The sequence below is a fragment of the Apteryx mantelli genome, chromosome 15, assembly GCF_036417845.1.
Source record: "Apteryx mantelli isolate bAptMan1 chromosome 15, bAptMan1.hap1, whole genome shotgun sequence".
NCBI lineage: Eukaryota > Metazoa > Chordata > Aves > Apterygiformes > Apterygidae > Apteryx > Apteryx mantelli.
In genome coordinates this window covers 26,279,166-26,303,564 of record NC_089992.1, presented here as the reverse complement: position 1 = coordinate 26,303,564, position 24,399 = coordinate 26,279,166, and the positions used below count along the sequence as shown (strand labels likewise).

Sequence of the window (24,399 nt, the reverse complement as noted above, 5' to 3'; positions counted from 1 at the left end):
AAATACTCTGATGAAATAGCTGGAAATTGTACCAGTAATAGATTAAGTCCCAGCTAGCTGATGGTAAATGCAACACTTGAAAAATCCATTGAATTTGGTAGCTATAAACAGTTAGTTTAGCACTCTGGAATCAGTTCAAGGCAGTACGCCTGATTTTTATTCTTTTAATGTCACTGTGGATTTCACTGTGGCTTGGGAATGATAGCAATGTTGCCTTATAAGAGTAAAAAAATTGGTATGCTACACTTGCAGCAAGGTGAGTTCAGACTGGTGAGACATTTTCTACTGCAGTCAAGAACTTGCGCCTCTAAACTGATCTAACCCACATTCCAGCAGTGATGTCCTAAATATCTCTTTGGATCATGCTGTTACAGTGGGATTTTGTTGACTAAACATTGTCATCTCTTGTTATTTTGGATTATGTGGAGCATCTCACTTGATCTCTAGATCAAAAATGTTGTATTTTCCTAAATCCTATATTTCAGACTCATGTGGATGTTTTGGTAATACTTGGGCATTGAAAAAAATCTCATTCCATATCTGCCTGTAATGATAGTTACATGTCGACGTCTAGATGGAAAACACCAAAATGCAGCTATCTTAATGTCAAAATGAAGCCCACCTATCATTTAGTTTGCAATAATATTCATATATGAGGCATGGAGTAGCTCTTTCCTATGATCACTCAGTTCAGAACAGAATTTTGTCTTTTTGGAATAGCATTTATATCCAGGTTATTTTTAAAAGTATATTTTTGCAACTCCATAATTTTTGTAATTATTTCATTCATAATTTCTAATTGTTTTTATTTAATAACTGACATAAGGTTTTACTTCACACCCAAAACATATGCCTTTTGTTTAACTCTCTAGATTTGGTTGTGGAAATTATTGGGGTGTAGACAGAATCCTCTTGACTTCTACACTTTTTAAGATGAACAATAAACCCCAGAAAACCCAGTCCAGCTATTCCTATAATTCTTTTCTCAGCATCCAGTCCCATGACTACATGTTCCTGTTTTTGTCTCCTTTAACATATAAGGAACATTTTCCTACGCCATAGTAAGCCTAATTTCCTGCATATAATTCCATCTTTTTTTTTTTTTCAGTATCTTGGAGGAAGAGGAAGAGATGTTCTCAGGGAACCAGACCTCTGTGACTGAATTTATATTCTTAGGCTTCTCCAATTCCCATGGAACCCAGCTCTTTCTCTTCGTCCTCCTCTCACTGGTATACATGCTCACCATTACAGGGAACATTGCTTTTATTGTCATAGTTCAGACAAGCCAGCAGCTTCACACCCCCATGTATCTATTTCTAAGCCACCTAGCCATGATGGAGACTGGGCATATGAGCAACACTATTCCCAAAATGCTAGTGGACTTCCTGGCGGAGAGGAAGTCCATCAGTGCATTAGGCTGCATTACACAGCTCTACTTCAACATCTTCCTTGGGGCTACTGAGAACTTCCTTTTGGTGGCCATGGCCTATGACCATTACTTAGCCATCTGCCACCCATTGAACTATGCAACTGTCATGAATGCCAGAGTCTGTGGCCACCTGGCTTTTGGTTGCTGGATGAGTGGATTCCTTGTTCCCCTTTTCCCCTCAGTCTTTCTCTACCAACTGTCTTTTTGTGGCCCCAATAAGATAGATCATTTCTTTTGTGACTTGGCTCCTGTTTTGCAGCTCTCATGCACAGATACTTCCATTAATGAAATCAGCTTCCTTTCATGCACATGGACTGTGGTGTTGGGCTGCTTCATGCTCATAATGGCGTCCTGTGTACATATTATCTATGCTGTCCTGAGGATGCCATCCATTGCAGGGCAATACAAAGCCTTCTCCACTTGCACAGCTCACCTGTTGGGGTGGCTGTACGCTATGGGTCCACCATTTATATGTACGTGAGGCCATCAGTGAGTTATACCTTTAGGTCTGACAAAGTAGTGTCTGTTTCCTACTGTGTAGTAACTCCATTCCTGAATCCTTTCATTTACAGCCTGAGAAACAGGAAAGTTCATGAGGTTTTCAGGACTGCCCTAGCAAAGACAAGAGATGTCTCCAAACATGTTGCATAATAGTAATAATCCACCAAAAATTAAACAAAAAGGTAATCAAACCAACTCCTGCACTTCAGTTCAGAAAGCAAAGGCTTGGGTGAAAATAACTAGGTTGTTATGTCCACTGCTCTGATACTATAGGAATTATGTCATATAATCCTGTTATAAACATATAATTCTGCAGCAACTTCATTTCTGTAGTCCATCTCATATTTAAATACCCCAGAAAAATTTACCAGCTCTAAGCTGGTCATCTGAAATCTATAGTCAATAATGAAAAGCGGATAGCACCAGGGGAAAAAGTCATCTTAGATACCTTAGAAACCTTTACTTTTACTAAGTAGCATTGATCTCTGGATTTACCTATGACTAGATAATTGCTTAAACCTTTATGCTTTCAGACAGTCAGGAAGGTGTAATGAATCCTACTTTTCTGAGTTCTGGTTTCTCATTAGGATTTAGGCAGGCATCAATCTTCCTTAATGTAGACATCCTTTCTCCTTCTAAACCCTTCTTCTCCACTTCCCATTCTGTATAACAGACTGTGTTACCTCCCTTTCCATCACCTGCAGCCCACAGTGCTCATTACACTGCATAGCTGCTTCTTTGCTCTGCTTCATCTGTTGTCCATGTCCAACAATACATACCATTCTCTACTGAGCATGGCAAATTTTTCACCTCCCAGTTGAGACCAGTATCTGGGATGCTATCAGTTCTCCTTCATCCTAGTGCACTGCCGGGAAGTCAGAGAGATTAGTTTAAACCACCATGGGAGCAGGGCAGAAGAGACGGGCTTGTGTGAAGAAGCATTGCTCTCAGCAGAGGTACCTGGACCTGATAGGAGGCTGGGAAGCAGGGCTGCTGCTCATCACCTCCTGAACAGGAGAGATGTCTAGCTGTGTGAGGTCTTCTCCTCTTCCTAGTTAAAATCAATCAACTGTGATTTAAATTAACTTCTTTGACCCAATGTTGCTCCAGACAGGAAAGGAAGGACTTCCTTAGCTGTTATTGGTCTTGGGTGAGAGAAAAAAAGTACCAGCTGAAGGGGTGTTCCTTGTGCTTCCCACATGGTATTTGTACTAGCCTGTGTCCCATATAAAATGTAATAGCTATATCTACATCTTAACTCAGAAGCCCAAGCTCCCTTTATAGACACTAGAGAGAAGCAGGCACTTCCAGAGTGTGAGCTATGTCATGGTTTTTTACATGGCTAAATTACACTAGATGAATCACACACACATATCTTCTCTAGGCATGAAATCTTTTCCATCTGGATTAGTAATCTTCCTTTATTTTTTCCTCCTTTGACTACAGGAGGAGCCTAGATAACTAGATGACATTTTAAGGATATTCCAATAGTTCTCTAGGGGTAAGTGCAATGACTAAAGTCATAACATCCCTTCTGTCCTTTCCGTTCTGCCCTAAGCTATATGAACATGAAAATTCTTGCCTAATACAGTGTTTGTCACTGGCAGAGATAGAGGAGTGCAAAAACAATATGACTGGACTTACCCAGTGTCACAGGTTGTACAGTCAAAATTGACAGATAAAAATGAAATGCAGATGACACAAAACTGTGAGGAGTGGTTGATACCCCAGAGGGCTGTGCTGCCATTCAGAGGGACCTCCACAGTCTGGAGAGATGGGCAGAAGGGAACGTCATGAAGTTCAACAAAGGGAAGGGCAGAGTCCTGCACCTAGGGAGGAATAACCCCATGCACCAGTACAGGCTGGGGGCTGACCTGCTGGAAAGCAGCTCTGCAGAGAAGGACCTGGGAGTCCTGCCGTACTCTAAGGTGAACATGAGCCAGCAATGTGCCCTTATGGCAAAGAAGGCCAATGGTATGCTGGGTTGCATTATGAAGACCATTGTCGGCAGGTTGAGAGAGGTGATCCCTGTCCTCTACTCAGCCCTGGAGAAGCCACACCTAGAGTGCTGTGTCTAGTTCTGGGCTCCACAGTACAAAAAAGACATGGACATCCTGGAGTGAGCCCTGTGAAGGGCCTCAAAGATGATGAAGGACTGGAGCATCTCTTATACAAGGAGAGGCTGAGAGCCCTGGGGCTGTTTAGCCTGGAGAAGAGAAGACTGAGGGGGAATCAACCATCAATGGTCATCAACCATTTTTTTTGTGACATCTCTCCAGTGCTGAACTTTTCTTGTACTGACATATCTCTGGTAGAGACAGCAAGCTTTGCACTGGTCCTGGTTGTCCTGTTGATTCCCCTCTTCCTCATTGTCATCTCCTACAGCTGTATCATGTCCACCATCTTGGGTATGTCCTCCGCCCAGAGAAGGAGCAAAGCATGCTCCACTTGTACTCCCATCTCACTGAGGTCATTGGCTTCTCCATCAATATCTTCATGTACACCAAGCCCAAGAGGACCCATCCATTCAACTTCAATATGGTAATCTTTTTTTCATTCTGTGTTGACTCCAGCATTGAACCCTGTGACCTGTTGTCTGAGGAATAAGGAGGTGAAAGACATTCTGAGGAAGACCATAGGCACAGACTTCTCTGCACACTGTTTAACAAGTACATAGGCCAAGGAGACAGAGGTAGAAAGACAGTAGCAGAAGACACCTAGTCCTCTGGAAACAGTGCTGAGAAGGGCTGCTACTCCTGGTTCAGTCGTCAGCTTCCTGATGCACTGGAGACTGTGAGTTTGTGTAGTGTCCTCATTGTTTTTATATGGAACTGTCTCCTTCCTATTCATGAGGGTGCTGTGATGACTAAAGTATACCTAGCTGTAAATTACTTTACTGTGATGACTATGAAGTCATGCGAGGACCTTGGCAGACAAATAATTTTCTTTTGAAAATCTTAATAGTGAGATTTTTTTTTGGAAAAAATCAAAAGAAACTTGGATAGTATTAAAAATCAGTCATAACTGAAAATCAGTCATCAAAAATCCCTACAGACACATTTAATGAGAGTTAAATGAGAGAACTTCCTTATTCTATCACAATCCTTCTGTACAAAGAAGGAAGCATCGCACTAGCTGTGGCTGTACTGTTTGTTTTGGCTGTATCTTCAGGTGAACTTACGCTTGCCGTATGACATGCCAAAGACATTTGCATTCACACTAATGCCAAGAGAGCCACCTAACTCATTCCAGGCCAGAAGCAGGATGAGTCCTAGCATGCTCTGTGTAGTCAGGGAGTCAGGGCCCAAGTCTGAGCCCTTCTGCAACAGGAGAGTATTAATGAATCCTCTGTGATGGTTCCCATTTGTGATGCACTGGTACAACAACTTGCATTTCTAGCTTTTTCAGGATACAAACCCAAATTTTACTGGAATTGATCAGCTGTTAAGTCCTTTGGTCCTGAATTCTTATCACCTAATCCTTCACCTCTGCCTTACACTGAGTTACCACACCCTCATCAAAAGTGCTTCAGATGACTGAAGCGGACATCCATCAAATGATAACAATCTGTCATTTCCAGACTTAGGTGGACAAAAACAATAAACAAATGTTATCAGAATAGCTGTTATTCTTGTACTGTTTAGTGCTATGTGTTACATTGGTCTCATATTGCAATATTCCATATTCACAATACCACTGTTTATCCAAGCATTTGTTTCTATAATCTCTTGAAAATATAACTACTGGAAACCAACACATGCTAAATTCCATTTTGTCTAGTATTAGTAAACTGAATAAGAATAAGAAAAAGAAATTATATTTTTATTAGTGGTATAATTACTGATATCAATTAGATCAGTTACTTGTGCAACTCTGAATATGTGGAAAGAAACATTACTTATAGTATATTTAGACTTCTAGTATCTCTTAAAATATACTGCATAGTTATATAGTCCATGGATTTAAAAAAAGGTCATTTTAACTTATGATTTCATCATAACAGCAAATCACTATCTGGAGACCCTGTCCTACTGGGAGCACAAGAAAATTCAAATACCTCCACCCACAAGCTCTAGGAGCCTTTGAAGTCAGAGGGGAGATGTTGCTTCTTACAGAGGGAAAAAAAGGGATTGTTTTCTTTCAACTCTGTATTCACAATTTCTCCTCCTTTCTGCCCCTACTGAAGAAAGAGATAAAATTCTATCTGTTTTAGTAACATAAGGTAATATTTCAATTTCTGTTCTTCATAGTTAGTGGATTTCTAAGACAAAAACAAAACATAAGTGTGTTTCCATAGTTTATTTTTCCAACTGGAACCCAGAGTTACTATTAGGATATACAAGTGGTGTCCATCCCGCCTAGCTTTACACATTGGCAATGCAGATTTTTACTTCTGAATTATTCACTTGGTCATCTGAGAGAAATAGGAACCTCCACAGCATGAGCAATTTGTACTATTTTAGATGTCTATGGAGGAGAAAGATTAACTGTACCCAGAAAATCCTTCCTTATTTCTATCATCTATAATTGGCAATTGTAGCTACCTATATTGATCGTAATTATATTGAACATATGAAATACACTGTTTCTTTCTATCTATCTATTTCTTTCTAGCCTTCTGATCTACTCATTTTCTCTTTCATCATTGCTAAGGTTAAAAAAAAAAAAAAGCGTTTTCAGAAATTCTGAAAACTCAAAGCCCCCAAAATCTTAAGCCATTTTGTATAATTGAAATGGTTATTAATGATACAGTTTCACTATTGTGTCAGTAGCAAGAGTCTTTCTTAATCTATAGGTTGAAGCCAAATTCCCACCAGACATACAGATATCTTCATGGTAGTCGAAGCAATCTGTTTCCCATTATTAGTTTGGAATTTTTGTTGCACTTGTATATCCTGATCTCATGCATGTAAATCCTGAAGAAGAAATGCTAATTCTTAGTTCCATTTTGCAAAGCTGCAGTCCAGATCCTGTGGGCCAGATTCTGATCTCAATAGCAATGTTGTAAATATAGGAAAAATGTTTTGTATTATTCTCTTTTTGTCACAGTATGGCTGTGACTTTCCTAATTTGCAAGCTGGGATTTATCCTGCTTAATCTTAAATTTCTACAGTATAGACATCTATATCTAAGCTATCTTTTCTTTGTAAGTGGAAAGAAACAGACAGTTTGGCAAAATTAATATAATTTTAAAGTCTTCTTTAAAATTTAACAGGTTACTCATGCCTTAAAAGCACCTCTTTCTTCCTAATAATAAAATGAAAATTAGAACAGATATGTGCATTGTAATCATCCACATTTAGTGAGACTCTATGATCTGGCCTTGCTGTCTTTTTGCCATCTCTCTTCATTGCTCTACTCTGCACGGTGTTGTACTTGTAAGGAATGGCATTGATCTTACCTAGTTTCCAGTGCATAGCTGTTAGGTCTCTTAGTTTAAGTTAGTAAAACTTTCTCTTTATTAAAAATTCACAGAAAAAGTGATTCATTAAATCATAAGACAGGTAAATCAATTCAAATGAAGCACATTCTTGTGCAGGCTATTTCCATTTGTTATTTGTTATTTCCTCATAACCAAAGGAGCATAACTATCTTGCCCAGATACCTTACTTTTACAAAGCTGGAATTAACAGTTGAATCCCACCCCGAGACCTTTAGCAAATCAATACAGCCTTTCAGGATGTTACTTTTTCCAGCAGTTTGATGTTAACTTCTGGAGATTTACCTTCCATGCAACAGCTGATGAAATGAAACTAGTGATCATTTCTCAATCCAGCACACTCAAACTCAGCCAAGTATATTTTGGCTAAAACAGTCCAAGAAGATTCCCAGACAAATAATTCCATTAGTAGAGCTCATGAGGGATAAATTCCCACAAAATGGCAGCAAGATGCAGATGTTGGTGACCTCTTTTATGTGGGCAGCTATCTGTATAGTAAACATCTTCTTACTTCTCAAAACTTAAATTAAAATTTAGGATACAAATTTTGTAAGATTTGATGAAATATGTGTAAGTGCATAACACTTTCATTAATTTCATCTTTGCTAGATTTGGACTGTACTTTTGCAGGTAAGGTTAACTAATGAAAATAATTCTAACATAGGTAGGTCATCTCTGCCCACAAATCAAACCAGTAGGTGGGGAGCCACAAGGATTTTCATATCACCTAGCTTTAAGCACCAAGAGTGAAATTAATTTCAGTTAATTTCAGCTATCTAAAAATTGGTAATCATATACTCACTTCATTATTAGTCAATACTGGCATTCCTTTGACATCTGTCTTAAATGGGAACAAATTGTGCTTCTGTACTGTGATCTATTCCTTAAATACAGAGTGTTTCTAAGATGACTGCCTCACCTGTAAATGTCTGTATCTAGATGCTGAAGTTAAGTGAGAGACATCCAACCTATCAAAAGTGAAATTCTTCTGGCTCATCATAGATGCCTCTTATGATAAGATAACCTGTCCTTTGAAGATGTCCATTTTTTTCTATATAAAATTAACACAGGAAGGCTATTTCAAATTTGTATGTCTATCTTCTGTTCATCTAATTTAGAGAAGATAAATCTCAGCCTGTGACTGTTAAAAATCATCTTGTACAGGTTCCCCAGCTGAGCTCTTTTACTCTGGGGTCACTGCCATATCCATGCCTCATCTTGTATCTTAAACCCCAATTTATCTGCAGCTGTAGCTATTTCTGAGACCACAAGTCTGTCCCAAGCTACTAATCCTTTTGTAGTGTGTTTTTTCTGTCTTAGGATGCAACTTGTTGAGGAAATGAAGCCAGGAAACCAAACCATCATTGCCCACTTCATACTTTTGGGGTTTGCCTTCCATGGCAAGATGCAGCTTCTATTTTTCACAGCAATTTTCTTCATGTTCCTGGCCACCATGATAGGCAACTCTCTTATTGTTGTGATCACAGCCATTGACCCTGCCCTACACACGCCCATGTACTACTTCCTAAAGAATCTCGCCTTGGCGGAGATCTGTTACAGCTTGAGCATTGTCCCCAAGATGCTTATGACTCTGCTGGTGGAAAGAAAAACTATTTCCTTCACAGCTTGTGCCCTGCAGCTCAACTGTGTTGTACTTTTTGTCACCTGTGAGTGTTTCCTGTTAGGCGCAATGGCTTATGACCGGCAAGTGGCAATATGCCATCCATTGCACTACAGCACAATGATGAACAGGAACCTCTGTGTCAAGATGGCTATTGGGTCTTGGCTCTCTGGTGTCCCTGGGGCTGTGGGCTTCACCACATGGTTATTTACCTTGCCTTTTTGTGGAGGAAACAAGGTTGATCACTTCTTCTGTGATGTTTCTCCTGTTCTGAAGCTGGTATGTGCAGATACAGCCTTGTTTGAACTACTGATTTTTATTGCTATTGTCATAATAGTGATGATCCCTTTTTCACTAATAGCCATCTCTTACCTTTGCATTATCCATGCTGTGCTTCAGATACCCTCAGGTGTGGGCCAGAAGCGGGCCTTTTCCACCTGTGCAGCCCACCTCGTGGTAGTAACTCTTTTCTACAGCACAGCTGGCATCATTCACCTGCGACCCAAATCCAACCTCTCATCCAACATGAAGAAAATGGTTTCCCTCTCTTACACAGTTGTCACCCCCATGCTGAACCCCATCATTTACAGCCTGAGAAATCAGGAAGTCAAGCAAAGCCTGAGGAGATGCTTTGACAGAAGATTAGTTATGAAGCAGCTTGCCATTTTTCTTCTATCTGGATGAGGGATTCCTTGTAGATTTAGAAATAATTGGTCCCCTAATAACAAATTTTTAATGGAATTTTTAAATAAAGTGGAATACCTTTCAAAAATATCTGTGCCCTTTTAGCAGTCCTTTGTTACTAAAAACATAAAATATCTGACCTTTTTTTACTTGGCATATTAGAATGAATTATTGTGATTGTACCTCTGGCCTTGCAATCAAATAAGCAAACCTGACTCAGTGTTGAAATATTTAAAATGTGAATGTCTTCATTATAAAATTCTAATTCAATGAGATGAATCATCTCCCATGATTATGCCTGTATGTCCATAAGTACAAAAAGCATCTTGCTTGAAAAAAAATGTTTTACTCCTCCATCAGAGTAAAAGTGAAAGCCTGGAACCTTTTTCACATTAAAAAAAAAACCTCAATAATGAGATGAGAAACAAATTAGTATCTTATGATTGCAAGAAGAGAGCTGTAACTCCTGAAAGTGTCCTTCCCGTTGATGAGAGAGACCCGGTTCAAGTCTAGACTTGATCTGATTTTTTTCTCTCAAAACAAAGATCTCATTCCCAATGTAGCAGGTGACTTGCTCATTTTTAAACAGAAATGGTAAACTGAAACATTTCCAGCCAGCTGCAGTAGCTTTCTAGGAAGTACTTCCCTGTTCAGGTATGCTGAAAGAAAGCTATGGGAGGGGATTTATTTTTAACTCATTTGAACCTAACCCTTTCTGTCTGATCCTTTTTCCGGCCTGTCAGAAGGAGTGTTCATTAAAGTGAAGTGTGGCTTGTGCTTTTATTTTCTCTCTTATTCCTTCTAATTTCAACCCCAGACCTGGTCTTGCTTGTATCTGAGCAGCATTTTCCCTTTCAGTTTGTGTGATTAATACCTGATTTACATCATTTTGACCAGAATAGCATTTTCCTCTGTAGCAATCAAGTGTTTTTCCACCCACCTCACTTCTGGACACAGGAGGATCAATTCACCTAACTATATATCACCATTCAGATTTTGACTATCTGCATTTTTAAATGCGTATCTGAGTAAACAAGTGATTTCCTGTCCCACAAAATTGTCTTACCCCCATTTCACTTTGTGGGAAGCACCCCAGTTACTTATGTCTATATGTCCTATGGGCTACAATTGAAGCCATGTTAGAGAAAACAGCATGGAAGTGGCCTCAAGAGGAAATCTAGTCTGTCCACCCATTCCTCTGTGTCTTTTTTGACAAATCATATCATTCACCAGTTTAATTTTGGACTAAGAGCAGCTGCTGTCATTCATCCTGAAACAAAATGTTTTGTCTTGGTTATACCTGCTTAACTTTTTAAGACTTTTTTTTTTTTCCAAAAAATAAATCTGGCCCACTTCTTAAACAAAAGCTGCTGTTGGGAAATTACAAATATATACGAACTCCACAAATGTCAACAATTTCCACAAGTTTTAATCAATTAATTTTGTTGCACAAAATCATTCTCTAAAATTGATCCACACCTTGCAAATATTCCCCCCACTTCTATAATGTTCTATAATTATATTTTTCATTTGTTGAAAGAAAAAAAAAGTCTGGGTCTGCATGAGACACACTTGTATTCTTAATACTTTAGTTACCTAAATATACAACTAAGTTTTCTTCTGCCTTTTTCTTCATTTATACACTAATATGTCCAGCTGCCTATTTGCCCGCCTGTCTACTTATCAAGCATTTTTTCCATCAGTCTGATATTTATTGGTTCTACCTTATATTTATCTGTCTAATTCTTGGACAAATACCAATAAAGACTCTCATCACTAATTCCCGCTAATTCTCTGCTCTTCCTTCTGTCATCTTATTGTGCTCATGTCTACGTATTCGTTTGCGTCTCCTGATCATATGCCTGTCTCTAGCAATGGGGCAAGGCTTGGTTCCGTTGGTACATCTTACAGTCAAGTGAAAGAGTTTAAAAAAAACATATTCAAAATGTTAAAAAATGTTACTCAGCTTTTTAATAATTTTATACATGCCATGATTTTTTGTAACTAGAGGATTATACAACCCAACCGAGTGTGCAGGTAATTTTACAAGAACAGCTCCAGAGGGAACTGGAGCTCTTGAAGGACTGTAAGGCAGTGCTATTTCTGCTGTGGAAGGGGCTGGTAAGAGGGAAGATTTTATCAGTGACAGCTTAGTCCTTTGGCACTCATGAGAAAAATAGCCAGAGACAGACAGTCCACAAGATGCTTGACAACAAAGATAATGCTCATTTTTGTCTGACATTGTCAGCTCCTACTGGAAACAGGCATTCATTAAGTTCATTTGGAGCATATTAATTTAACATTGTTAGGCTTAAAAATAAGAAACAAAAAAATCCTCTCTTATGTCATGTGCTCATTAAAAATCCTGAAGTTTAGCAAAACTCTTCCCGAAAGCCAATTTCTCCTATTAGTCACCCGATGAGTGCACAGAGAATTAGAGGCAACAAAAAGCTCATTATAGTTTCCTCACTCTAACAAGCCCCTGGAGAAGAGTGATGCAGTGTGAAGGGCAGACAAAGAAGTAAAGTTTCCTGGAGTTTTAATGGGGCCTGCTGAGAGGTGTTAGAGGTGGAGCAGCAACAGGAAATGCAAGTGTCCCTCCCAAGAGGCTGATTAGACCAGAAAACCGGAGACATGGTTGCAGGAAGACAAAAGAAGTAACAAACTTTCTTATCAAGTAGCTCTTTTCAGTCCATCTGAAGATGATGCTTTCAGCCCTCACCTGCCTGAGGTTTCTCTCTGCTTGATGTGATTTGTGGGGCATGCAGAGGGGCTGCAGCAACACAGCACTTCTGCATATCCAGGCTCCTGGGAGGGAGCAGAGGCAGCACAGCAAAGGCGTCTGAACAGACACCTCTTCCTGCTTTCCAGGTCACCGTGGCAGAAATCAGCCAAGGGGCAGTGAACAGGACAGACCTCCCTGTCACGGTACAGCCTGATGATACCCCCACAACACCCCCTGTGACTCTTATTACATCTCTGACACACACAAGCACACACGTTCATATCAGTCTGGCCCACACATCACCCTGGGGCTACCCTCCTCCCCCAGCCTCCCCAGGCTCAAGGACTGTAGCTCAGATCTGAAATATAGCCCTCGCTACCTCAGTTTACCTGATACCCCTCAAGCCTAGCCTGCAGGCCCCCAGCAGTCTGACCCCATAGAGATTGTAGCCAGCTTCTCCACACAGAGCCACTCCAGACCCAGACCTATTCCCTGCCCCACCAAACCCCACTGTTTGAGTGGTGCCTCTCAGTCACAAATCACAGGCAGCAGTACTTAATACCTGCCCCTATCATCCCTGAGCTTCCACACACACACACCCCCAACACCATTCTCCTACATTTCCAGAAATGGAAAGTGAAATTGGATTGCTTATCAACTCCTTTAGGCTGCCTGAAAGTTGCAATGGGATCAGTCTCTGTTGTCATGGCTATTGCTTATCAAAGGGACAAGGGATGAAGTCTAGCTGACTAATTTAGAAAGATTTATTTAATACACTATGGGTATCTATGGCATAGGTGTCTGTATCAGGCCCTCAGGCCCCTTTTAGGTCAGATAAGATAAAGTCAGTACAGTGAACACAGCCTGGAATAAGATTCAACTTCTCCTAGAGAAGACATCATTTGGTCAGCTGATTTTCACCCTAAAAGTACCTTTTTCTGATTATTGGATATTAAGAGAGCCAAAAGCAACTAACTTAGATGTAAACACCTATATAGCAGATGTTTAAAGTTTTTTGAGATCAGTTCCAATACTAATTTTCAGATAGCTAAAGCCAGCCCAAATGAACCCTGCATTAGTCTAAACTAAGCATACAGCTTCTGCCTTGACCCAACTCATTTTAAGGTAAGGGAGAACAGAAATTCATTAGAAATGCCTCTCCATTCATGATAAAAGAACACATACCCAAACATAGGCATCTTGTGCCATTTGGGGTGACCTAGGGTAGCACTGATGTCAGCACAGGGTTGATAGATATGACCAAGACAAGAGAGCTACAGGATACTTTAAGGTAGCTAAAATAGCACCAGATATCTATGTTTAGACAATTATTTCTCACTTTCATTAGAAATGCCTACAGTCTAGATGGCAAGAATTTCACAAGGGGTGGCTGAAACTTAATGGTTTAAATATAAGCTGTTCACGGGTATAAGCTTCATTGATTGTGCTCTTAGACACAAAAATTGGACACCTAAGTTCTGAGCTAGTCATCTTGACTCCCTTTGGAGTCACTGGATAGAAAAAGTAGCTCTGACCTACCTGATGGGCAGACCATTAGAATAGATCATCTTTCTTCTGGAAGTAACTGGTTCTCAACATTGGCCATAAAAGGAACCTAGGGAACTTGCTTAGCTCAGAGCCTGAATTTTTAGACACAGAGCTAGGTGAGATGAACCCAGATTACAGTCACCTTTCTGTTAACATTGGAAGACAATGAATTGGACTGACTCTCTCACACCTCTTTAGGAATATAAAGGAGGTAGGGAGGAGTAAGAACTGATATAATGTAACATTGGAACAAAAGGAGTGCAGTAAGGTGTGAGAAAGATGCAATTGTAATATATAGTTGGCATTTCAGCGCAGGAGCAGCTGAGAAGGACAGAATGGACACCTCTTCTGTAGAGTGGCCTTCAGAAAACAACAGTGTGTTGACCTTGGAGGAAGGATTACTAGGTGGCACAGTAAGTGATGGGGAATACTAGAAAGAATGGTGATCCAAAGGGAAAAGAGCTTAAATGAATATTTCTCATATTAATTTTACCATACCTAAGAAGATCACAGGTTAGCTCTCTAAGTTTAAGATTCATACCTTATATCTTTTTACAGTCAGGGGAAAAGAAATAAGCACCTCCGGAGGATGACTAGTCCCTTCTGACCAAGATGCATACCTGAGAACATGAGGAATCATGCTGGAGGGGTGTTTGTGGCTTCCCATTGACTCCTGAGGGACCCTGCATTCCCCGCATTGGCATGGCTCTTCTTTATCAAGAGGCTAAACTTAGTAGAAAAGGCAGCCATCCCTGGCAACTACAATGCTCAGCTCCCTCACAGTCCCCAAATAATTGGTGAAGAGAGACTGGCACTACTGGGGTTATGGAATGGGGAGCTCCCTCTCTCTCTCCGTGAGGGAACCAAAACACCTAACACAGATTATGTTGCAAATTTTCGGCTGTTAAATTTAGGTGAGGTTTGACCCACGTGGTAGTGTCACAGCGAGAAAAGATTCCTGTCTCTTTACTTTAGACATCTAAATGATGCCTAAAGGTGCAATTCATATCATCAATCTTCAGATGAGATGAATGTTCTTTTCTTGGCAATGCCTATTTCTTTCCATGAACTTCAACGGTAGCCCTAGCTACCAAGATGAGAACAGACATAGATCTTTAATTTTTAGATTCCTGTTTATAGCGTTACTAAAGCTATACAGATGTCTTTATCATTTTTGTCCTTTGGGAAGCATTGACAGCATCTACACTGCTAAAGGTAGCTCCTCAGGAAATGATACCTGACCTCTGGACAGATAGTGCAGCCTGGCTCTCATCCACATTGCTGCAAGCCCCCTCTGGCACAGGTGGGCTGAACAAAGGCATCCAGTGTCACAGCAGAAGCCCTGGGATATATGTGACATCTTCGCAAGGTTGACAGATACGACCTGTGCCTTAGGATAGACCTGTGTGCTTTTAGAGCAGTAGACACAGTCCAGGAAGGCATTCCCACAGCATCTAAAAGGATAATGTATATTTACATCTGGACAGATGAATCCTACCTTTCTTTTACACACGGCATGGCACTTGGCCAGGGTCCTCGTCTATGCCCCATGGAGAGTGCCTGTAGCCATAAGAAATACTTTTTCTTCTTGTGGCTTTTGATTCCTAAGTGACTGAAATAATATGAAAACATGACAAAAATGTTTTGAGTTCAATCAAAAATTGGGGGGAAGGGATGTATTTACATTTTGGTTTTACCATTCTTTCTAAAAGAAGCCCATTTCAGTTTAACCAAAAATGTATTTCTCTCTTCTTTTTTCTCAAAGAACCACACAGCCAAAGAAAGCAATTTAATTTATTTTCACTTGTGACTAGGCAAATCACCACACCAGCAACCATACACTTGCTTTGGAAGCCATCCTCAATAGTTTATATTTTTACAGTCTGGCCAAAAAAGCCCCACAAAGCATAGCTCTTGATATGTCATTTATATAAATCCATAAATGCCTAGAGTGCTTTCCCCAGGGCTTCTCTGACCTTCTCATTCCTTAAGGTGTAGATAAGTGGATTCACCATGGGTGTCACGACAGTGTGGAAGACAGAGAAAAACTTGTTAAAAGCTGTGAGATTGTAAGTTTTTGGTAACATATAGACAAGGATGAGAGTTATATAGTAAATAGTGACCACAATGAGGTGAGAGGAGCATGTGGAAAACGCCTTTTTCTTCTCTGTAGCCAAAGGAATTCTTAAGATGGCAATGCCAATTAAAATATAGGATGCTACAGTGAAAAGAAATGGCAGCACAGTACATGCAGCAGACATCAAAGAAGTTACAATTTCTATCAAGAATGTGTTACTGCAGGAGCATTTTATCATAGGTGTGAAATCACAGAAGAAATGGTCAAGCTCATTGCAATCAAAAAAAGTAATTTGCAACATCAACAATATGATGACAAAGCTAATCATAAAACCACTTACCCAGGCCCCAGCAGCTAGTGCTATGCAACACTTATGATTCATTAAAATGACATAATGCAAAGGTTTGCATACTGCTAAGTATCGATCATAAGATATCACTGCCAGGAGATAACACTCTACACCAACGAGAAAAGCAAATATGAAAAACTGTGTCATGCAGCTGCTGTAAGAAATACTTCTGTCCCCTGTCAGGAAGCTGGCCAGAAACCTGGGCAGGATGGTAGAGGTGTAGCAAGTCTTCAAGCAAGACAAGTTGCCGAGGAAGAAGTACATCAGCTTGTGGAGATGCTGGTTAGCCACCACCAGCACAAAGACGAGGATGTTCCCTGTCATTGTCACCATGTAGACCACCAAGAAGAACAGGAACAGAGCAGGCTGAAGATCAAGGAAATTCCCAAATCCCAGGAGGATGAATTCCGTAAGGTAGCTTTGGTTTTGCTTTCCTATAGCTGACATTGTGCTGAATCTTGAGGAGAGCAAACACTAAAATGTAATGTGAAAAATAATAAAGCTATTTTCAAAGCATGTCTGTAAAAATACACTTTTCAAATTCATTCTTTGATCCAATCTCTATGTCCTGGTAACTTAACTAACACTCCAGCTCTGAAAATGTTTCATCAATATTTGCTATGAAAAAACAAATTGCCTTATTTCACTTTTTCTCATTCACAGTTGGTATGCCTTAGGGACAAGAGGAAACAGGAGTTTAAATTTTTTTTTCTTCTTTTCTAAGAAGTAAGGATGATCACATGCCATTTTTTGGCTCTGTGTCTTGGCCTATTTCCTTTTCTTGAATATACATACCCCAGTTCTTATTTTTTGTGCTCTGGATATGCTTTAACATACTCATGCTTCTTTGTACATCACCCAACTATGCCAAAGTGGTGAAAGATATTCACATCTCTCTACATCTGAGCTGTCATATAAGCTTGTGGTCACATCAGATCAGCTTCTCCAGCCAGCCATCCTGCACACAAACTTTCTCATATTCTGGATCTTGGGCGACCTGATTGACTTACAAGGTAGGTAGAATTCAGATATGGGGAAGGACTGTCTCACATTAGGGCTATGCTCTACAGACAAAGTGAGTTCAAATCTTGGAAGCCATTTGACTTACGTTTGAATGCAATACTGAGTACAGCTACTGAAAGCAACAGAAATGTAGTCTAAGTGATCCAGAAACAGATCTTGATGGGGAGAAGAGCATAATGTAATTGGGTTTTATCTTAAAAACACACACAAACTTATGCAGACACACTCACACAAAGCAAAATAAAACAAAACAAAAAACAAAAAAACCCTTCCTCTCCAGACCAGTTTGTTCAAAGAAATCATTTGAAAAATATTGGGGCATTCAGACAAAGCTGTGACTGGCATAATAAAATCATGTCAGTCACTGCTGAGCTTTACAGCTCAGTACATTGGTTATTTCCACTGAGCGAAAAGCTTTCCATGGACAGTAGCAAATCAATCTTTTCATCAGTTCTTCATTCCGCTTCTCCCCAAATCTGAACACTTTCCTTTGACAGCACTATCTACATGGCAAGCCAGTTATTAGTTGGGATTTCTCATACACCATCCCCAGTCACCATTTGTGGGATGCAGTGTGGATTCTGCAGGCTGTCTTCTCTTCTCATCATCTTTACATGAAAGCCAAGAATTTCATCTTCTAAATTTGCCCTTAATAAATCTCTGTATTTACTAGAGCCAAAACAAACTCCAGAAGGCCCCTGTGACTCATTATATGGTCTCTAATATGAATGCAAAATCTCTTTTGACAGTTTTACTAATGGGAATTATAAATATTTTAATTTATAGATTGATTGAAAACCTCTCAATAACATTCTCACAGAAAGCTTATATGTTAACACTACACTTACATTTAATAATAAAAATTTATTTCTCCCTCTCCCACACATATTATCTGCAATTATATTCCATTTTCCAAAAGCACCTAGATATCCCATGAACTTGATGTGAGCTGGGTGCCTGTTATGCCAAATAAGAGGGGACTGTATCACAACCCAGCTGAAAGATGACTTTATAGGGTGACACTAAAGGCCTTTGATGCAGCCACTCATGTATGGCATGAGGGCATGCAGTAACATTTCAGAGAACAGTTGCTTCTGCATCAAATCACAACTGGTGCTTTCCACAGTCAGATTCCCAATCTAGAGTAAACCATTGAGAAAAGCACCCTATCAATTCTGCCTGAGTTCTCTCTGGGCGAGGGGAATAGATGGATAGCTCCAGAAAGAAGACAAAAACATAGAAATAGGTGGGCAGTGAGGATTATAAGAAGCACTGACACCCCGGGATGAAAGACAGAGTAAACCAAATCAACACTGTAAACGCACTAACTCCTAGCATGGGTCCTGGCTGACTCCAAACCATGAGTGCTCCCTGCTTAGTCTACAGGCCAAGCTGGACAGAGGGTATCGCACAGTCTGGGCTATAGTCCAGCTCTCTTGAGTGCTTTTCCCACTTGGCTTCAGTGTCAAACGCATGCCAAATATCAGGCATAGAATTAAAAATGGGGCAGAAACTTGAAAAATTTGAAGTGCCATATTTTTTCCTATACTTCAGTCTTCAGTTTTTGCCTGCCAACAAGCTGAAATGAATCCAATTATTCAGCTGTTCCCATGAGACACCCAAAGTGCATCGTTTTAGCAGTGGCTGTGTTTTCTGCACGTAGCATTGATGTGCTAAGAGTTAGCAGTGAGATTCCAACACCTAAAGGGGGGCATCTAGTGTCCTGTTAGATGCTCTGGAGTATCTGAGACATCCACACAGGAGCAGCAGGTATCTCCTGGGGTCCCTGGGACACCCACACCCTCCTGAGGCAGCACTGGAGGCTAGGCAGGATGTCCTAGGTTTTCAAATATGGCACAGAATTGGCTACTTCTAAGACCACTGAAGGAGACCCACTAGGCCATTGTCCTTGGTACAAACCCACCAAGATGAGCAAAAGAAAGGAACTTTTTCTCCAAAATGCCATGCAAATTAAGGAGCATATGGCTTAAAAGGGTATAGGGCCTATTACTGTACACAGGAAGAAGAGACGTTTGGGCCAGAGCAGAGAGAATTTGGGGACTGTGTAAAATATCTTATGGGATGTCTTAAGGGGAGTGGGGGATAGTGAAAAATTTATTATGGTTTGTTTAGGAGGAGGACAAAAGGTGGGGAAAGGGAGGGATCAAAGTGGACTGAGAAGGAAAAAACATGGGAAAATAGAAAAGGGGTTAAAGGAGTCAGTCGTGTGCAAGCAAGGCGCTGGTCAGTACACCTGTCTGACTGGGCCCTATTCTTGATCACCTTAGCTGATCCTGTATTCTTATTGTTAGAGAATATCGGACTGAAGCTGTCTAGAATTAATTGCTTAGCATAACTTGCTTAGCATTAGTAGCTAAATTTGCTGAAGCCTTAGGCCTCAGGCTGTGAACTTTTACTTAGATAAGTAAAAGGGGGCCCCAGAGCCGGTTCAAGCTGGAGAGATAAAGAAGTTACACAGACAGCAGGAGTAGCCAACCTTGAAGATAAGAAGCAGCCTGCCTAGAGACAATGAAGGGGCCCAAGGAAGAAGGGGAAGAACCCAGACCTAACTATTACTATTGGTCCAAACTATCGCTTAAGGGGTGGGGAATTTAGATTGTAAGGGTATAATTGCCCAGGGATTTCTTTGTTTGGAGTCCCTCTTCGGAGGCACCCAGCTCGAGCTGTAATTACCGCACTTGTATCATTAAATTTTATTTCCCTTCAATCTGACTTTGAACTTCTGCCTCAGCAGGAACCTAGGGTCGGACCCTGTTATGGAGGCTGGCGAGCCTGATTTTCCATAACAGTTTGGCAACCCAGATGAGACCCTAGGCGATCACCGTTGGGGCCTCTCGTCTCCAAACAATCATCTGGCGCCATCGGGTGAGTTCACCTGGGATCTTTGGCAACGGGAGGCACCGAGAGGGTGAGTCTTAAATTTCTGCATTGAACTTCTGCCTCAGCAGGAACCTAGGGTCAGACCCTGTTATGGAGGCCGGCGAGCCTGATTTTCCATAATACTTATTAAATCCTATTTCTAACTATCTTCTGCATGAGTGTTCTTCCCATTCTAAGCAAACTTCAAGCTGGACTAGCTGGTGCATGCATGTATGTGTGTGTGAAACGCAGCACATATCAACCCTGACCAGCTGAAGAGGAACAGAGCCAGGCAGTCTCTGGTGTTCGTGATTATGGGAGCATGATCTGGTTTTGAGTGTGTACCCGTCCTCAGGGAACTGTATCAAAATACCAGCTTATCCTTACTGCAGACCTCTTGACTAGATAAATAGGTCCACATGCATCTGCAGAGATGAGAGTGCTCCTCATAACTCAGGGAACTCATTTATTAACCTGTAATTGTGATGATAATTCACACAAAAGCACTGTCTTGACTCTTACAAATGACACACATTTCAGGTGTGATTCAGTCCATGAACTTTAGCTATCTTCAGCAACATCTGAACTAATTGTCCAGACTGCCATTACAGTCAAAGGGAAGAAGCACACATTTCTAAAGTGTGTTCCACCTTATAAGTTTAAGATGCTGCCTTCAGGATCAATGTTGTAGAAATACAGATCTCCACTGGCCATAAAGCTTACTTAGAAATCTGGTTCATATTTAGGTGGTTATTCTGTAGGCTGCAAGAAATTCCATCTTGAATTCCTATTACTTTCCTGTTTTTTTTCTCCCTAATTAGGTTTTTTTTTTACTGATGTTTCATTTCATACTTCAGCATTTTTGTAAAAGTTCTTGCAGTTTCATTCACCTCTTTGTTTCTCAATTAATAAATAAGATTGCTCATCATGGGATTCTAAAGTGTGTAGAAAACAATATTATTCACTGTTCACCATGAATCTGTGCTTGGTAATATTTACAAAATCATAATGGTTTCATAGAAAATGATAATCACATTGAGGTGGAAGGAACAGGTAGAAAATGCCTTTTGCCTTCAAGTGGTAGAAGGCATTTTCAGGATGGTGAAAATGATGGACATATATGATGTTGCCATGAATACAAATGGGAGCAGGATACAGAAAGAGGCCAGAGTAGAAAGTACAAGTTCCATCTGGTGAGGGTCACTGCAGTAGACTAGGATCACTTGAGTAAAATCCCAAAAGAAATGATCAGTTTTGAGGTGGGCACAAAATGTCAGTGGTGAAAGGAAAGGTATTAGTACAGTATTAGTCAAAAGGCCAGCAGCCCAAGATCAAGTGACTAACAGGGTGCAAATTCTGCCATTCATAAGGGATGGACAGCGGAGAGGTTTACATATGGCTAAATACCAGTCATAAGACATTGCTGCTAGAACATGACATCCCTCTACTGCCACAGAGCCAAAGAAATAATATTGGGTGATGCAGTCCCAAACAGAGACTGATTTCTTTCCAGTCAGGAATCCAAAATAGTAATTCTGGGTTCCCACCATAGTCACTGAAGGGAAAGAGGCAGTTCCAGAGGGTGGAGGAATCACATATTTTCTCAGCATGTTTTCTCTTTCTCTCTCCAGGATGCGAAGGGGACCTACAGTGAAGATCTCCATTTAGCTGTCTAGCACTAGCTGTCTAAAACAAGGTAGCTCATTCCTATACTTGTTTTCCAAGTATGAATGGCACATCACTGCAGTTTCAGCACTGTCTTTGTGTATTCCAGCTTTTAAAGACAGACTATTGATTAAGTCCTCATCTTTGGAGAGGATTTCTTTCACATCTCTGCAGCTCCATTTTTCCTCCAGGGATGATAATATGTGCACATAGCCCTGGGGAAAAAAAATCTGCTGGGGTAGAACTGAAACTCAAATTCAAATATCTAATTCTAGATATCTCTAATTCAGGTGTCTCCCTGTGAGTAAGGAGATTCATTTAACTGCCTAAACATACTCATCTAGTACTAATTTAGATACCCAACAATATCCAGCATCCACCCATCACTCCAGAAGGGTCTCTCACAGACCCTATGCCACATCTGCCATTTTTGTAAGGATGTCTAAGATACTCTAGAGTATCTGAACTGGTACTTGGCTCCTATATTTATGCACTTGAATCCTGCTGTAAGTTCATGAGCTGAATAGCTCCCCAGGCTGTATTGACCAAATATCCACTGACTATAATGGAAGCTTAGACATCCCAATCATGTGTAGAGACCTACATGGTAGGCGCTGCAATGTAAGTGTTTCATTTTGGAGCTGAGTGCAGGGTTCAGCTGCTTCAACACAGATCTTACTCTCTCTGAGACATCTGTAGGGTGCTGGCAGATATGACACAATACCTATGGTAGACCTGCACCCTTCTTAAGCAGCAGCTAGAGACAAGATAAGAAATTCAAATCCACCTAAAATGGCATTGGACACATAGGTTTAGGCAAATGAATCTTATTTTCAATATGCATATTATACGTTCACTCTCAAGGAAGAGAAAAAGCACTGTGTAGAGCAAAGTTTATTTGAACCCCCTGATAGTGTCAGATTTGTCCAGATGGAGCCATAATCTTCAGGTTTAGGTGAGCAGTAATCCTGTTTGTGGTTATATGCTTTTCTTTGAGTTTATCTCTGCAAATATTTCCACCCATTTCCAAAAGGTAGAGTGAAAAGCTTTTCTACCTCTCTCTGAGACCCCTTTTCTGTACAGCCTAAAAGCATTCACTATTATTCCATGTCTCCAGTGCCTACTTATTGCTAATGGCCAATGTGGCTTCTCTGTACTTCAAGTGATTGTCTAGCCAAAAGCAAACTGAAATTTCTGGAATGAATCCACAAGAAAGATGTCACCTGTTTTTGCAAGATGCTCCTTGGCTTAAATGCTGGAGGGCCACCTATTTAAATGATTTACAATAACTATTCAGAGTTAGGATTATCTGATTAGAATATGAATGTGTCTGACAAATCATCATTCATAAAATCTTCATCTTGTTCTTTCTTCTTTAATTCACAAGAGCATCCGCTAAAAGCCTTCTATGTACACAGATGTTGGTACTGATCTGAGATGTGCAGAATTCTCTTCTGCTGGCCTGCTTTTTTCCCCTAGCAGCAGATAATGCATTTTGCATTGAAGACAATATACATAAAATATCACTGTAATATCACTGTGGGACAGTCCCTAGCTGAGTCCCTCTCGCCACTCATGAACCTTGCATTACTTTCCACCCCACTGCAAAATACAGTAAGGCAGATGGAGGAAAACCTATTACGAGCCATCCTGTAGCCTAGGCATTAGGATGCCCTCTGGTAGTTAAGGGAGTTGTGAGTAATAACCCTTTGAGCTACATGACAGTTAGGACTCAGTTATTTTACTTAATGAGCAAATACTGTAATGATTCTCTAAATTTAGAAAAGGAGGATAGAAATCTCATTAGACACATTGAAGCTGGAGTCATCTCACTCAAATTTAGTCCCCTGAATATTTGACTATTTTAAGGAGTCAGTTAGATTCTCAATATGATCAGTGAAGAGAGAGAGACACTTCTGAGAGTTTCCATAGCCTCTTCAGATGACAGTTTGGGGATTGGATGACTCACACTACTCAGTAGCTATTCTCCCTTCACTTTCCAGATGGAGTCTGTAAATAGCCATCCTAGGCTAGGTATAAATTAATAATTTTTGAATTGATTATATGGAGGTCTTCTGGCACCAAGAACAGAGATTTGTCTTCTGATGTGCCTTGTCCTCCAAACTAGAGCCTCTAAAGGGCATGCCCATACACAGATCATGGCAACGATGTGGTTGAGACTTTTGTTGGCTGAACACAGGCATTTTTTTAACTCTGTCTTGTCATTGACAGAGCCAACGTTCGGCAGGAATCCAAGGGTATCCCATGTGAAAGTCAACAGGTAGATTTTTGGATGTTTGAGGCAAATTTATTTCATCTCACATGAGCAGTCAAAATGTATGGCATTCAGTCCCTGCTGTTCAGTTAGCACCCTCTCTGCACCTGCTGAAAGCAGAAGTTATTGGGATAGAAATTGGTGTTTTGGATTGACTACACTCCCATCTAGTGGCATGTAAT

The 24,399-nt window shown here is 40.4% G+C and overlaps 3 protein-coding genes across 10 annotated transcripts in view; 2 read left to right on the top strand and 1 right to left on the bottom strand.

Annotated features, from left to right (window-relative positions):
• Positions 1–8,691: 8,691 nt before the first annotated feature.
• LOC106487972 (olfactory receptor 10A7-like) lies at positions 8,692–9,675 on the top strand. The gene has a single exon (XM_013946787.2). The coding sequence runs from the start codon at positions 8,692–8,694 to the stop codon at positions 9,673–9,675; it is 984 nt and encodes a 327-aa protein (XP_013802241.2).
• A 6,219-nt stretch (positions 9,676–15,894) lies between these two features.
• Positions 15,895–16,821, bottom strand: LOC106487971 (olfactory receptor 6Z7-like). The gene has a single exon (XM_013946786.1). The coding sequence runs from the start codon at positions 16,819–16,821 to the stop codon at positions 15,895–15,897; it is 927 nt and encodes a 308-aa protein (XP_013802240.1).
• A 3,121-nt stretch (positions 16,822–19,942) lies between these two features.
• The window catches only part of LOC106487982 (olfactory receptor 10A7-like), a 33,593-nt gene continuing 29,136 nt past the window's right edge, over positions 19,943–24,399 (top strand). For 5 of the 8 annotated variants that reach the window (XR_010885685.1, XM_013946795.2, XM_067305310.1 and 2 more), the window contains exons 1-2: positions 19,943–20,326; positions 21,909–21,973. The gene's annotated coding sequence lies outside the window, so the exon portion shown is untranslated. The remainder of the gene's footprint in view (positions 20,327–21,908; positions 21,974–24,399) is intronic. The other 3 variants (XM_013946796.2, XM_067305311.1, XM_013946798.2) reach the window with 2 other exon arrangements.

Bases quoted from the DNA above. Each gene is read 5' to 3' on its own strand.
- LOC106487972 (XM_013946787.2), top strand. From the start codon at position 8,692: ATGCAACTTGTTGAGGAAATGAAGCCAGGAAACCAAACCATCATTGCC.
- LOC106487971 (XM_013946786.1), bottom strand. From the start codon at position 16,821: ATGTCAGCTATAGGAAAGCAAAACCAAAGCTACCTTACGGAATTCATC.